Below are 14,838 nucleotides of genomic sequence, written 5' to 3' on the forward strand. Positions count from 1 at the left end.
TTAAAATAACTTTAAAGCAATCAGAAAATAAAAACAGGAAAATTTTTGGAAAAAAAAAGAGGAGAAGACTCCCATGCGGCCAGGCAAACCCAGCCCAGCCCAAACAAGCCCACCTGGCCGAACCCTAAAAAGCCAGCGATGCTCCGAAGTCCGACCTCATCCTCGCGCCAGCGCCTCCCCTGGGCTTTTCCATTATGTCGGGGAGATGTTCCTTCGGATCAAATCAGAGTTAATTCCTTGTTGGCGGCTCACATTGTTCATTGCTCTCGATTCCAGTCGGATGCTATGCCAGATAATTCTTTCCTTGTTATTCTTGGAGGTGGCTTGCTGATTCTAGAAATCTGATGTATATAAACCGGTGGAGAAAGGTATAATGTAGCGATGTGGGACTATCTAACACGGCAAGGTCCAAGGTATTATTTGTACGTGACGGATTTCATGAGAACGAATTTGCACGGCCCATTGAATTAATGTGAACCAGGCCACCAACGCATCCACACATGATTCGGCTTTTGTCTCATCGAGCGGAAGAAGTGTGAGAAAACTAATTTATTTTTCGGCATATATTGTCCTTCACATTGCAGTGGGATACCAAATTTCTGCTAGGCTGTATATAGACATCACACAGATCTGAATTGCAAATAAATAGGCTACCAGCTGCAGCAGCATTGCAAATGAAATCCTTTTTCTTCTCTCTGCCGCCGACTTGACTGTACCTTAGCAGGTGAGCTGAAGATCCCCTTTCTTCTCTGACAGTACGAAATCAGTTGGTCAGTCAGTCCGTGTATTATCAAACTTGGGAGGGAATGCATACGCGAGTTCACGCCGCTCGGTGTCCGTAGTTTCTCATACAGTATCAATCAATTGATTGATTCTCCCGCGGAAAAAAATCAGGAAGTACCTACCAAAGACAAACGATCCGCATCAATTTAGGCAGGCTCGAGCCTTGCTCGTCCCTCCACCGTGCACCTCCCGCTTCATCGTCGCTCCGTCAGGTCCCTTCCCACCATCGCGGCCGCAGTTAATCCTCCAGATGTTTGCCGGACGCGCAAGCCAAGGCACTGGTCGTGTACCCCGACGGGCACAGGTCCACCACGGGGCGGCACATCGACTACGGCGGGCGATGGGCGGCCGGGTGTTGTCGAACTTTTTTTCTGCTGTACGAAGGCGCACTCCGCAGCGGCGGATGCCTGAGCACCTCCTCCCGGCTCCCACAGTCCGCGGACGATAGCGACGGGCAAGACAGGGATTTTTCTGTCGGTAGAAAGAACCGAACCGGTACATGGCAAAAGTACATAATATGTACTTTGGTGGGAGGGTAAAACGGTCCCAAAAAAAGCGTTGACGAAACTTTTTAGCAGAAACCGACGGACCGAACCACGGAAACCTTAGCTCCTTTATTATTAGGTATAGGTAATAGGTATAGATATATTTCCTTTATGAAAAAAAGGGATAGGTTGTACGTGCGAGCGATTCATATGAGTGAGTTTATTTGCGTCTAGTTGTAGTGTGTTTCGGAAAAGAAAAAGACAACCCATCTGGGTACTTGGCCAGACCACACCGAAAGCCCAGTACCTCACCAGACGAAACCGTCCAGGCCCAAACCCGCAATAACGTCACCGGCTCGAGCACGGCCCGTGACGGGAAATACCCAAAACACAAGGGACCAAAAGAGAAAAGCGCCAAATCCGACTCCACCACGTCATATTTGCACAAGGCCCCTTGCTGGTTCCCTTCCCACCAAATCGCACCGACGACGACTCGCGTGCTCCCACCTTCCGCCGCGGCGTCGCCGAAACCCTAGCTCGCCGGCGCGGCCGCCCCAAGGGGGGATTGGGAGCGGGAGGCATGGGGAAGAAGAAGAAGCGGGTGGAGAAGGTGTTCTGCTACTACTGCGACCGGGAGTTCGACGACGAGAAGATCCTGGTGCAGCACCAGAAGGCCAAGCACTTCAAGTGCCACGTCTGCCACAAGAAGCTCTCCACCGCCGGCGGCATGGCCATCCACGTCCTACAGGTCCACAAGGAGTCCGTAACAAAGTACGCATCCCCCTCCCCTCCCCCTCCCACCCACGGATCTGCGTCCGCCTCTGCCCGGAGGTGCTCAGATCAGATTTGGGATTTTTTAATCTGGTGCCTCCAATTGCTCGCGCGATTAGATCCCGGCGTTGCCCGCGATCTTTATATTTAGTAATGTATAATTTGTGTGCTATGTGAGTTTTACGTCCTCCCTCGTGATTGAGATGGGCGCCTCTCCATCTGTTGTGGGCATGCTGCTTATCGCAATATTATGCGCGGATTGGATTGATTGGCCCCGTTCGTTATTACTCACTCATGTACGAAACTGTTTTGGCTGCAGGGTTCCAAATGCCAAGCCCGAGAGGGATTCCACCGAGATTGAGATCTTCGGCATGCAAGGGATTCCTTCGAATATACTCGCTGCGCACTACGGAGAAGGTACCGCCAACAGCTACGTCTCTGATGCAGCTAACTTTATTTAGAAACCAGGGTAGCTGCTCAGTTAATGTTATCTTGAATGGCACCGGGATTCTCAAGGATTGTGAGTTGCTCGACTTGTCGCGGCTTTTCGCGTGACTTGTCGGCCTGTTGCAACCTGGAGCGACACGACTAGTTGTTGAAGTTGTTGATTGACAAGTTGACTAGATGACGACAAATCACGGCGAGTCTCTGTTTTTGAGTCAAGCGGCTAGTTCTGGGCTGGGACAAAAAGGCCTGCCCTTGAAACCCTACCCCTCAAGATCGAAACAGACCCCTCCCACCCAGCCGCCTTTCCTCTGGCTGCCCTTCCCCTTGCGCCGCCTCTCACCTGGCAGCCGCCAGCTCGCCTATGGCATCACACAAGTGGGGGCCCTGCCCACTGGACGCAATTGTCACAGTATTAGGTTGCTCGCCACTCCCCTATGCCATAAATATATTGCAGTATACTACTATTAGTAGCCTATTTACTTAGTATTTATTTAGTAGTTACAACTCGACCACATGTCAACAAGACTAGTCTGTGAGTCGGTACCCCAGCGACAAGTTTCGACTCAGCGACTCGTAATCCTTGGTGGCTGTTAGCTAGTCTAGCTAATGATGATGACCAATCATGGTGGAAACTATCGGGTTCCTTAATGTTGTCTAGACAACTCACATGTGGGCACGATTATCAATATGTGAACTAAAGAGTGCACATGAAAGAACACCATTTTTTCTGAAGAGTTTAGCTTGGCATGATATATCTCTGCAGTAGCATGTTGTTTATCCTTTACAAGTAATTTTCCTCAAGTGTCAAACTTGCCATTTTTCATTTTCCTCCAATAGCATGCTATTTTACCCGTACATGTAATTTTCCCGGAGTGCTGAACTTGACATGTTATTTCTCCCCAATGGCATTTTTTTTGAACCTTTACATGTAATTTTCCTCTAGTGCCGAACTTGCCATGTTATTTCTCTCCAGTAGCATGTTATTTAATCTTTGTAGTTTCCGTTGAGTGCCGAACTTGCCATGCCATTTCTCTCCAGTAGCATGTTATTTAACCTTTGTAGTTTCCGTTGAGTGCCGAACTTGCCATGTCATTTCTCTCCAGTAGCATGTTATTTAACCTTTGTAGTTTCCGTTGAGTGCCGAACTTGCCATGTCATTTCTTCCCAACAGCCTCTTATTTAATCTTTGCATGTAATTTTCCTCAAGTGGTGAACTTGCCATGTTTTTTTCTCCGGCAGTCGAAGAGCATGTTGTTTAACCTTTACATGTGTTCCACATGCAGAGGAAGAACCTTCATCGAAGGTGGCCAAAGTAGAAGTGCCGACAATAAGGCCTCCTATTATGCCTAATCATCCACTAGGCATGGCTTTCCCTCCACGGCCGTATGGTGTACCCCGACCTATGTATGTGTTCTTTATCCTTCTTTTACTTAAGTAGCAGTTTACTTTAAAATGGGTCTGCTATCCATTACAACTCGTGTAATCACATCATGGATTTGTACGCGCTCCTTTTGGAATATTTTCACATTTCCGCCACATTTATTTACAGGTATAACCCTGCAATGATGGTTCGACCTCCTCTTTGGCCTCCTCAGCCACCACAAGCTTGGTTTACTCAACAACCAGCAATGCCAGTTCCTCAAATGGTTCCTGGGCAGGCACCACAACAACCACTATTCCCCATTCAAAATATGCCCAATCCTATGACATCAGCACCTGCTAATTTACTTCAGACATCATTCGCTATGACTGCTACTGGGGTTCCTTCACCTGTTACCCCTCAGGTTTCCCAGCCTTTGTTTCCTGTGAACACAACTGGCAATGGGGCAGCACATTCCCCATTCAGTTTATCTGTTTCACCTGCAACTATTCCAGCAAGTTCTCCAGCATCAGTTGTTAATGCAGGATTTGGATATGTAGCCAATAACCAAGGTATGTTGATTATCCCAGAACTTTTGACTCTACCTTTGCGAACCCACTGAGATGTGCTAGCTTTTCGTCCGTGACGGACAAAAATAGCACATACACCATGAATTTATTGTATGTAGATGGAATCAGAGAACAATATGGACTAATTTAATCTTATTTGGAACACCTCTCGAGAGGAATCTAGGCAATATTTTCTATGTTATTAAATATATATTACTTAGATTAGGGGCAATATATGTAGCTCTCTTATGTGAATGGACAATTCTGTATTGACATTCTATATTTGCATCTGATATTCATCTTTGTTCTTGGTGTTAGGCATGCCCCTTGTGAATTTACTTGTGCATGCATCTGTTCCAGGTACAGGAGGTCCTGCAGTTGGACTTCCACCTGCACCTGCCACTAATAGTAAAGCGTCTGGTACTCAACCCGCTACGAGTGAGGTCTACCTGATGTGGGATGATGAAGCAATGTCAATGGTATTATTCCGTAATCTTTTTTTTCTTAACTTACCGTTCTTATGGTGTAACCTGGGAATTTAGGAGATTATCCAGATACTAGCCTAATTTCTAAAATGTTTATTGACATGTGTAGGAAGAAAGACGGTTGTCGCTGCCCAAGTACCTGGTTGTTCATGATGAAACTAGCCAGGTAAGTTCTGATTTTAATGTTTCCAATACCAATGATCTCTTGAAAATCATTGGGCACAAACAGAATCCTTTGTGATGAACTTTTGACACAACTAGAACAACATATGCGAACATTGAAAGGGTGAAACAGACATTAAACCAAATATATTCTTTCAGTAGTTGTATATGTGAGATGGTTCCTACTATATTGCACCTTCTACATTTTCATGGCATCTTGTTGGTGTTTATTTGACCCTGCTGATTTCGCGCACATCAGGAGTTCCAAGTAGGTATTTACATTGTTCTTCCTGCTAGTAACTTTTTCACAATCTGACAAATCTCATGGTGCTAATGACTTGAGGGTTATCAGCCAAGCCCTGGACAGTACGCAAACGTGTATGTATTAATTTCAGTTGAAGCATTACTTTTTGTTTATTACCATTCACCACGTGCAAATATGGGTTTGTAACAAGAACTAAGGTTGCTGAGCTTCTGCCAGTACCGTAGCATTTATAACTTAGTTTTGACCGAGAATGTGCCGAGAGTTTGGTTCCAGGTCAGCTTTCATTTGGCCCGTGAGCCTGATACTTTTTGTTTCCAAGAAGGAACTTCACATGCTTATTTGTTCCTATGTTGCAGAGCTCAAATCTAACATTGTCTTTCTTGTCTCAAAACTTGTGTGAACAGATGAGCTCGGTGGATGCAGCATTTGATCTAAGAGTATCAGGGCTTGCTGCACACATGGTCCTATGAACAAGCTTGGCTCCATGCTCAGTAAACAGCCTGATGTGAATGACCAACAGGCTCAGGCTCACCTGCGCATCCATAGGATCGACGCCGTGCAGCTGATGATCCTGTATCCCCTGTTGTCGATTTGTTATTTAGTTATTGACTGAGCCACAGCAGTTGAAAGAATGTATTAATCCGACTAGGGGATTTTCATCATCATTTGTCCTATCTTTTTGTACCAAGAGTAAAAATTGGTTAGCCTAGAAATCATTTGTTCCGTTGTTGGTGTCTTGAACTCTGTAAACTGGTGACAAGTTGGTGACATCTTTTCAGAAGGTGTTGCTCGATTGTATTGATTTAGTAGCAAATCAAACAAGGAGTATATGTTTCGGAAATGCCAATCTGAACCCGGGCTCAGCTGCTCTCGTCGATTGGTTGTATCTCGGCCGTATTCCGTGTTGTAGTCCATTTTTAGGTAGCAACATTTGCAGCGTTGTGGCCCACTTCTGCACACGAATTCAATTCGTTGTCCACGAACGGCTTCAACCGGGACATAATTTTTTCACGGAGCAGCTCCGTGTTGTGTCCAATCTACAGCTAGGATTAGCCAGCTTTATGCCGTACGCAGTGCAACTGACAGTCATAGCCGGAGTGGCACTGCTCCCAATCTCCGGGCCCCAACTCTCGGTGCAACGTGAAACATGGCCGCCTGTACCGACCGCACAAACGATCCCCGTCAATCCATCATGGCCTGCTCCTACAGTCCTACCAAGTTTGTCACCCATGTCCCACTGTATCTGTTCGTAACGTACATGTATCGCTCATTTCCTACATTTTCCACCAGACCTATCTGACCAAAATGAGCCCACGGGCACAGATCCCTAGAGCAAACGGATGGTCCGTAAAAAGAGCTCATTTGAGCTCGGGACTAGAAACACCCTTTTCTAGTCTTGACTCAAATATTTTAATGAGAATGTCAGATCAAACTGAATGCTTGTTCGATTGTATTGATTTAGTAGCAAATTAGCAGATGAGTATATGAGTGTCTTGAACGCCGGTAGCAAATTAGCAGCATCTTTTCACCAGAAGTTGTTCGATTGTATTGATTTAGTAGCAAATCAAGTGAGTTATGTTCCTGCTCTTGATACTAATATTTACATGTGAATGTCAGACCGGTAACTGTAGTGCTCTGCTATTGGTCTACTCATATGTTCTATACTTTCTGGCAAGCTGGTGTATCATTCGGTTATCTAGATTGCGTGTGAAATGCAGTGCCGTCCTAAGTCTTTGTGCTGTTGGAACCAATTTTGTGCCCTTAATAAGTTTTTCTTCTTTTTCAACAAACCTTAATAAGATTCTTACATGCATAAGAAACCCACGACACATCATCTGCTAAATACAGTAGTGATTTGTGCTTGAGTGGATCCCAAGCAAATGAAGAACAAAGGGCTCACAGGAGCTGGTGAGAAAGGATCATCTCCATTTCTTTCTAGGCAGCAAGCAAAGCACCTGTGCCAAAACTGCCAAAGGAGCAAAGGTGCAAAAGCGAATCCAAAACCTCCGAACCACCATCGAATCCAAATCATCTCCATGCTCAGAGGTCAGTGCAGCTACTACCAAGCACAGAAAAGCTCACTCTTTCACTTCACTTACGCTAGTAGCTTTACAATGTCTCCTCCCTTTAACCTTTGCACCAATACACCATGGCTATATCAACAGCCCCAGCTCCATCTCCTTCTCAAACCACCTCCCATGGAGGAAGGCAAGATGCATCGTCTCCTCTCCATCGCCATTGTCGTGTTCGCCTTCTTCGCGACACAATGTGGTATGTTCCCAGTTCTTCCTTCTTACATTACTTTGTAGCATGTGTAGAAGAAGTTCACTTGTGTGAGAATGTGGAGTGCAGGGGTTGTGCACTTTGGCCTTTCGTTTTTGATGATGTTTTGCTGAATTTTATGCTAGTAACACACACATGGTCTGTTACTCTGTTTGCTGAGCAGGAGCAAGAGTGTTGACGGTGGACGAGCTGCTGGACCAGTACTCCGAGTCCGACACATACTCACTGGCTCACCACGAGGACGCCTCGCCGCCGCCGGGCTCCCCCGGCTGCGGCCCGGTCGCGCCGCCTGTCATCCCGGCGCCGGCATTCGCCTATCTGTCGCCTCCGCCGCCGTCAACACCGCTCTACTCGCCGCCTCCTCCGCCGATGGAGTTCTACTCACCTCCGCCACCAGAGGTCGTGCCTAGCCCGCCCGAGATCGCGCCGCTGCCGCCAATCGTCTACCCGGGCCCCCCGGAGGTCGTGCCAAGCCCGCCGGAGATCGTGCCTAGCCCGCCCGAGATCGCGCCGCTGCCGCCAATCGTCTACCCGGGCCCCCCGGAGGTCGTGCCAAGCCCGCCGGAGATCGCGCCGAGTCCGCCAGAGATCGCGCCGTTCCCGGGCCCGCCGGAGGTCGCGCCCAGCCCACCGGAGATCGCGCCGCTCCCTGGCCCTCCGGAGGTCGCGCCCAGCCCGCCGGAGATCGCGCCGCTACCGCCGATCGTGTACCCGAGCCCGCCGGAGGTCATACCGTCGCCACCGGAGGTCACGCCGTTTCCCGGGCCACCGGAGGTTGAGCCTAGCCCGCCGGAGGTCACGCCGATCCCGGGGCCACCGGAGGTTGTGCCTAGCCCGCCGGAGGTCACGCCGATGCCGGGGCCACCGTACGTCGCTCCCAGCCCACCGGAAGTCACGCCGTTCCCAGGGCCACCGAACGTCGCTCCCAGCCCACCGGAGGTCACGCCGTTCCCAGGGCCACCGTACGTCGCGCCCAGCCCACCGGAGGTCACGCCATTTCCAGGGCCACCGGAAGGAACACCTAGTCCACCGGAAGTGACGCCAAGCCCGCCAGACTACGCCCCGTACCCGCCGCCGGATTCCTCGACGGGGTCGCCCCAGACCCCGCCGGGCGGCAGCTTCCAGCCGCCGGTGGTGCTCCCGCCATCGTCCGGGCCGCCGTCGCCGTCGTCGGGGCACGCCGAGTGGTGCGTGGCGAAGCCGTCGGTGCCGGGGCCGATCGTGCAGCAGGCCATGGACTACGCGTGCGCGTCCGGCGCCGACTGCGACTCCCTCAAGGCCGACGGCGCCTGCTTCAAGCCGGACACCATGACGGCGCACGCCTCCTACGCCTTCAACAGCTACTGGCAACACGCCAAGTCCACCGGCGCCACCTGCGACTTCGGCGGCACCGCCATGCTCATCACCAAGGATCCAAGTAAGCTGGCCAGCCACCATTATGTTCCTCATCCACTGCCTTACAATAAATCTTGAAAATATTTTCAGTGATAACCGATTAGTGTAACAGTTCTTGTAATCATCTGTTGCTTTCTTGATCTTGCTTCTCAGGCTATGGTGACTGCCATTACACTGTGATGTGAAGAACAACCCCAAAGAGGATGCAGCATAGCCATCAATTGTTTTGGAAGCTGGACAGCATTTTCCTCTCAAGTTCAGAGGTAGTACAGATATACAGATCAGATACATGTTGTCCTGAATGTGACCAAGGTTGTTTTTGTGTAGTATTCTAACTTTTCATTCCTTTTGACACTTATTGTTTTGTATTATATTCAGAATAATTTTACATAATTTTCCATCTTAGTAAATTTCATAAGGCGACAAGCCGACAACATCAGTTAACAAGCCTCCAAGAATGAAGGCTTAGCTAACTGAACTGCAGTGATCATTGAAAAATATAAATTCTAACGGAATTGCTAAACATTGACTGATTATTATCTGTTAAGTCTCAGTCGATCAACGACTGGCGATGCATAGTGTCGCGAGGTGCGTTATTGCTGGGCTAGCAAACGACGTGGGCCTGTGTTTCTGGGCTCTTGTTTTCTTGTAATTTGTCTTGAAATATTCTAAAATAACAGTTTGAAACGGTCTGAAATAACTGAACTGCAGTGATTATTGGGGATATCGTAGCCTAAACCGCACCCTTTTCTAGCCAGGTTTTTCTTATTCTCTTTCTTGTCTCTGGGCATGTATATCCTCTTTATTCCCGCTATGTAAATATACAAGGCAAAGCTTCTGAGCGTGGCGTTTTAGAGGCCGAGCTACATGTAGCTCTTTATTTTCAAACTCGTGGAACTCATATTCAAAGTGTCAAAAAAATTCCAAAGAAAATTCAAGAGGTAGCCAATGGTGTAAAATCTCAACGCAAACAAATTTATATTCTAGGCTACACAAAATTAACAAAATCTGACAAATTTTATAGTCCTGAAATGTGCATTGTTCACTATAAAATTTGCCAGAATTTGTCATTTTTGTGTAACCCAGAATATGAAGTAGTTTGTATTGAGATTTCACACCATTGTAGTATACATCATTGGCTATCTATAGAATTTTGTTTCGGATTTTTTGAAACTTTGAAATACGAAGTCTGAGTGTTGGCAAATAAAGAGCTACGTGTAGCTCGGCCTCCGTTTTAAGTTTTCCAAAGCTTCTACCTTACTTTAAAAGAAGACAGTTTGAAGTGGAGGACATAACGAACACGCATGTCAAGCTTTATTCTATTGTATAATCTACAAATCAAAGAGCTACATGATGATATTGTTTGAAATGGAGAGCATAACAGCCACATTTATCGAGTTTATTGTAAATTGATTTTGCAGAATGTGCGATAATCAACTGATAGACACACAGAATACAGAAACACATATGCTACCCTGCCCTTGCTCAGGCTGGAGCTTCATTCGAAGAAGGGTATGTCTGCAGAACATAAACTGGGTCACCGACCTTGATGATCCTCCCTTTGCCCTTTGCTGACACTGATTCCTTGCAGACCAGATTTTGCCCAAAATAAACCTACAAAACAAGATAAAAATAGGAGCGGTTAACAACATGTTCTACTCTTGAAGGTAGTAGCAGTAGAATAGGTCGTAGGGGATGATTACCTTCTGTTTGTTCTTGTGACTCGGACGGATCACTTCACCAGACCGGAATGTCAGCATAGTTTCAGTTGGTTCAGTACCAAATGTTCCTCTCTCTGGATCCACAGTAGGCACCTGAAAATGCAAATTCAGAAACTAAGCATAGAGTATACTACTGTTAATATTGCCTTGTGAATATTGAGTGTACATGTCTTTCTTGATAGAATTTAATTCTGGTGGTGTAAAGTTTATATGCGACAAATGAACAAGTTAATTATTATCAGTTTTATAGAAATTATCGCGATCAAGCATCCATTGTCGAGTTAGTTGCAAGCTCAGGCGTACTTCTCAATATCATAAAGACTGCCTTAGGAGACCAGCACTAAGCACTCATCACTCACTCCCTTGCACCTAAATAACTCTAGGACTAAAGAGGATTTTTGACACCTCTGACTTTAGTATGTTGCTTATTTTGATACTGAAAGAAGAGTGGAAAAGAAAAAGAAGCAACCATTTGACTGTCCGTTGTCATGTTTATTTTCCAGACAATGATTGCAGAATTATGTTTTAAGCTAGGAGAGTAATTTTACCTTGCAACGGTCGCACAACTTCACACCTTCAAATGTTAGCTTGTTTATCTTTAAGGTTTTCCAGAGATCCTCTGAGTATGGGTGGCATCCATCCACTAAAATACTGCCAAAAGAAACTATGCCTGTAAGAAAGCACGCAGTGTAATTGCAGTAGAATGTAGCTAAGCACAGTGCGCCGCTTACTTTGGTCTGAATCGATTGATTGTTACAGGTTCTTTAAGAAGCTCGTTTAGTGCATCCAGTGAGCCCTGTCAACATGAGTTGTGTGTTTAGCAACATATGCACATAGCCTTCATAAATAGAACAGTTCAAATAACTCTGAACTCTGGACTGTACCTGGGAGGCTATCAGGAATGGGAAACAATCCGTAAACGTGATCTTGTATCCTTGAGCGTAGTCGGGATTAGTCGGTCTGATTTCGGTCTCTGCCAAACATATGAAACACATACCATTGCCCATAAGTGACAGAGATCATATCATTGCAAAAACTCACTATGGAAAAATAGAAAGGCGTCCAGAGTCATTTTTGACAACCTTCTTTAAACCGCACGAGCCGAGTTGGCTTCCCAAAGTACGCGGAGAACCATTCGGCTGCTTCAGTTCCTTCATCATAGGCAGAACCAGACCACTCCCACAAGGAGACATCGTCAAGCGTGGCACGTTCCACGGCAAGAGGGACCTTCAATGGGTCCATCCCTGGCGCTCTTATGACTGCAGTTAGCAAAGGGTTAAATGAAATTGGTACCTCCAAGACTGTTCTCTGGAATATAAAAACGAAATTTAATCTGTAAACTAAATATATGAACCAAATGGCATCACAATTCGCGCTATAATGAAGATGCTTTGATCAAATTCACTGTAGTATGGCTTGTTGAGAAAACAACATCAGAAATCAGTAGGAGAAGAAGATAAAACATTCCATAGGAATTGAATTGGTCTGACAAATCGGCCGTTAAATCCAAGCTAATGACAAAATCAGAAGTAATGCCAATTTTTCTTTGAGGTTTATAGGCCTTAATTCCGAGTCTATTGTTAGTACTACTAAATTAGTTGGAACGAATCAACTGTCAAATGAAAACAAGAAACAGAGGAAGAAGAAGAAGAAGAGCAGTAGTACCCAGGCAGGAGTCCGGCGTCGGCTGCCAGTCCTCGTCGAAGGCCTCCGGCGGGAGCTCCACCTCGACGAGCGCCATCTTGGGCTCCACCCTCTGCGTGCAGGCCCTCCCTTTGGCGTTCACCACCAGCCACTGTCGATCCCACTTGAACCCTGCACGCCGCCGCCGCCGCCGTCAGCCTCAGATCAGAGGTCTGCAATTAAAACACGGAGACGGAAAAAGAAACAGTACCGAAGGAGGTGACGGGGGCCTGGGGCACGGAGACGCCCCTGCAGGACTTGATCGGGTATATCAGGATCGACGCCACCGTCGCTGCTGGGTCTCCCGCCGGTACAGCATCGCCGCCGCCGCCGCCGAGGAGGGAGGAGAGGAAGGACGCCGCCTTCTCCATCGATCGTCGCAAGCGGAGGAAGAAGACGAGACTTTGAGTGAGTGCAAAGTGGACGCACGAGAGCGACGAGTCTTCTTATCTCACCATTCACCAACCACGCCCGCAAAAATCCGACAAATGCTGTTCGGCATACGTATTTGGATTTGGTGCAGTCTGTTGAGTATGACGTCATATATGTTTTTTTTTTTGAAACTTGATGTATACGCTAATTGTCCTGTTATATTGGGCCTGCTCATGTTTCGCTGAGGGAGATGGGCTGGCCTGACTTCCTTCAGGCCATTAGTCGTTTGTGGGCCGTTTTCAAGTATGCTTATTTTTACGAATTCTCTAAAAAAAGGCTGACCTTCGCGAACGTCTAAAGTCTCCCCGCATGCGACACGTGGCGCGTTGTGGTGCCAGAATTTTGGTGGGAAGTGGTCTCCCTGTTCGCCAAGTGTCGCAAGGGGAAGCAAGGTGGGATAGAAGAGGAGAGAGAAGGACAGTGGAGGGTCTAGTTTTCCCTTTCTTTTTTAGATTTATTTTTTCAAAATGAAATGAACCGTAAGTCCAAATTACGAACCATTTTTAATTTTGAGATCCTCGCGTCGAGATTTTCAAAACTAAATCCCATGTTGATAGATTTTGAGATACTTTTTTCGTACTTTCAATACTAGTATGACTGTACTCGTGGTGTGTACCTTTTTTCGATAAAGGGAATATATTAATATCAAACGATACCAATTACACCCAGCCTCGGCAACAATGCACCACCCTAATGGCACTACGGATGCACACAGCCAAAAAGAAGAAAAAAAACTAAGAAACAAAAGTCCCGCTACAGTATCTCGGGCCTAACAACAGCAATACATCCACCGCCAAGACAACACCTGAAATACAGAATCTCCAAAAACGACGCCTCCAAGAAGGGAACAGTGCGCGAACACCATCGTCGCCCGATCAACGATCTTAGGTTTTCACCCTAAAGATAGTCCCCGCTCTCAAAACAATGCCTCCAACAAGGTCATTGCCAGGCACAACCAGTTAAGGCAAGACCTTGGGTTTTCACCCTGAAAGGTAGGACTGTGAACTTCACCTGTGTTGTCGCCCCCACTTTCATACCGCTGCTGTGAAGCCCGGAACACCAAGCAAGTCCCTCAACAACGCGGAGACTTGAACCTCCCTTAGCTAGTTCTCCCCTCCGGCCTTCATGAACTTCTCTTCTTCCGACTTTCATCATGGATCCATAGTCACTTGATGTCAACACAGAAAAAGAGCTTCGCGCCGCACCCTCCAGAACCAATCGGTCGGAATAAAAGCATGGATGCGCACGACCGAATACTACCGATCCAGCAAACTCCAGGCAAAAAGCACGGTTACATTCGCCGACGGAGCCTTCCGGAACTCAACACTCTGGCTAGATCACGAGTCCAGGCCTCCGGTAGGTCTTCCTCTTCACGCAAGAGAGACCCTAGGACCACCGCCTTTATTCAGGTCGGACCCCCACGTCGGTGACCATCCCGGGCTTGCCACTCCAACCCTCCACCGGCGAGGCTTCCAAGCATCTCCATCTCGCCGCCGGAACGCGGTGATAGATCGATAGATCCACCACCACCAACCGCTGGCCAACCCTCTCCGGCGAAAAAGAGGGCCACCTCCAACGTCTTACCCAAGGCTGCTGCCCCGGGCGACCTCGTGTCGCGGGTGAAGCCCGAGATCGCCTCCACTCACCGGCGAGAGGCGGGGGGAAATTGGCGCATGCCATGTGTTGTGGTGTGTACCTAACTGTACTCGTGCTTGAACTGATAAGTACTTCTGTTTTTAGTGTATTTGATGCAGTTTTTTCCCCTTTACTCGGTAATTGTACTCGATCGTGTGCGCGACTGTACCTGTACTTACTCGTGTGCGTGACTGTACCAGCCCGTGTGGGCCACTGTATTTCTCTACATGTACTTGCTCGTGTGCGTGACTGTACCTGCTCGTGTGCGTGACTGTACTTGTACTCGCCCGTGTGTTCAAGTGTACTCGTGTGTTGCGTGCAACTGTAATCGTGCTTTGTATGTAACTGTACTTGGGCCGTTG

At 47.5% G+C, this 14,838-nt stretch overlaps 3 protein-coding genes across 4 annotated transcripts; 2 read left to right on the forward strand and 1 right to left on the reverse strand.

The window, feature by feature from the left end:
• Window positions 1-1,722: 1,722 nt before the first annotated feature.
• On the forward strand, window positions 1,723-6,168 carry LOC127303006 (protein SUPPRESSOR OF FRI 4). Of its 2 annotated transcripts, XM_051333745.1 has the most exons (7): window positions 1,724-2,039; window positions 2,359-2,456; window positions 3,770-3,890; window positions 4,036-4,418; window positions 4,776-4,894; window positions 5,010-5,066; window positions 5,732-6,168. In XM_051333745.1, exons 1-7 carry the CDS (start codon window positions 1,849-1,851, stop codon window positions 5,795-5,797), a joined length of 1,035 nt encoding a protein of 344 aa, XP_051189705.1. In that variant the 5' UTR covers window positions 1,724-1,848; the 3' UTR covers window positions 5,798-6,168. The 2 variants fall into 2 exon arrangements, with proteins under 2 accessions (XP_051189704.1, XP_051189705.1); XM_051333744.2 differs by lacking the exon at window positions 5,732-6,168 and having other exon boundaries at window positions 1,723-2,039; window positions 5,010-5,290.
• Window positions 6,169-7,418: 1,250 nt separating this feature from the next.
• LOC127303007 (uncharacterized) lies at window positions 7,419-9,415 on the forward strand. Its single transcript, XM_051333746.2, has 3 exons — window positions 7,419-7,598; window positions 7,774-9,027; window positions 9,159-9,415. The coding sequence occupies exons 1-3, from the start codon at window positions 7,442-7,444 to the stop codon at window positions 9,188-9,190; spliced, it is 1,443 nt and encodes a 480-aa protein (XP_051189706.1). The 5' UTR covers window positions 7,419-7,441; the 3' UTR covers window positions 9,191-9,415.
• An 882-nt stretch (window positions 9,416-10,297) lies between these two features.
• LOC127303009 (uncharacterized) lies at window positions 10,298-12,857 on the reverse strand. Its single transcript, XM_051333752.2, has 8 exons — window positions 12,621-12,857; window positions 12,392-12,541; window positions 11,809-11,985; window positions 11,611-11,699; window positions 11,458-11,522; window positions 11,275-11,377; window positions 10,709-10,819; window positions 10,298-10,619 (listed from the first exon to the last, which is right to left on the reverse strand). Exons 1-8 carry the CDS (start codon window positions 12,778-12,780, stop codon window positions 10,491-10,493), a joined length of 984 nt encoding a protein of 327 aa, XP_051189712.1. The 5' UTR covers window positions 12,781-12,857; the 3' UTR covers window positions 10,298-10,490.
• Between the last annotated feature and the right edge of the window lie 1,981 nt (window positions 12,858-14,838).

The sequence above is a fragment of the Lolium perenne genome, chromosome 5, assembly GCF_019359855.2.
Source record: "Lolium perenne isolate Kyuss_39 chromosome 5, Kyuss_2.0, whole genome shotgun sequence".
NCBI classification, from domain to species: Eukaryota; Viridiplantae; Streptophyta; class Magnoliopsida; order Poales; family Poaceae; genus Lolium; species Lolium perenne.

What these genes read in the sequence shown, in the direction of transcription:
- LOC127303006 (XM_051333744.2), top strand. Translation starts at nt 1,849, where the DNA reads ATGGGGAAGAAGAAGAAGCGGGTGGAGAAGGTGTTCTGCTACTACTGC. An exon ending in CGCTGCGCACTACGGAGAAG is followed by an intron (nt 2,457 to 3,769) that starts GTACCGCCAACA and finishes TTCCACATGCAG; the next exon opens with AGGAAGAACCTTCATCGAAG. An exon ending in ATGATGAAGCAATGTCAATG is followed by an intron (nt 4,895 to 5,009) that starts GTATTATTCCGT and finishes TGACATGTGTAG; the next exon opens with GAAGAAAGACGGTTGTCGCT.
- LOC127303007 (XM_051333746.2), top strand. Translation starts at nt 7,442, where the DNA reads ATGTCTCCTCCCTTTAACCTTTGCACCAATACACCATGGCTATATCAA. An exon ending in CTTCTTCGCGACACAATGTG is followed by an intron (nt 7,599 to 7,773) that starts GTATGTTCCCAG and finishes TTTGCTGAGCAG; the next exon opens with GAGCAAGAGTGTTGACGGTG. An exon ending in GCTCATCACCAAGGATCCAA is followed by an intron (nt 9,028 to 9,158) that starts GTAAGCTGGCCA and finishes CTTGCTTCTCAG; the next exon opens with GCTATGGTGACTGCCATTAC.
- LOC127303009 (XM_051333752.2), bottom strand. Translation starts at nt 12,780, where the DNA reads ATGGAGAAGGCGGCGTCCTTCCTCTCCTCCCTCCTCGGCGGCGGCGGC. An exon ending in GGCCCCCGTCACCTCCTTCG is followed by an intron (nt 12,542 to 12,620) that starts GTACTGTTTCTT and finishes GGCGGCGTGCAG; the next exon opens with GGTTCAAGTGGGATCGACAG. An exon ending in GTCACAAGAACAAACAGAAG is followed by an intron (nt 10,620 to 10,708) that starts GTAATCATCCCC and finishes CTTGTTTTGTAG; the next exon opens with GTTTATTTTGGGCAAAATCT.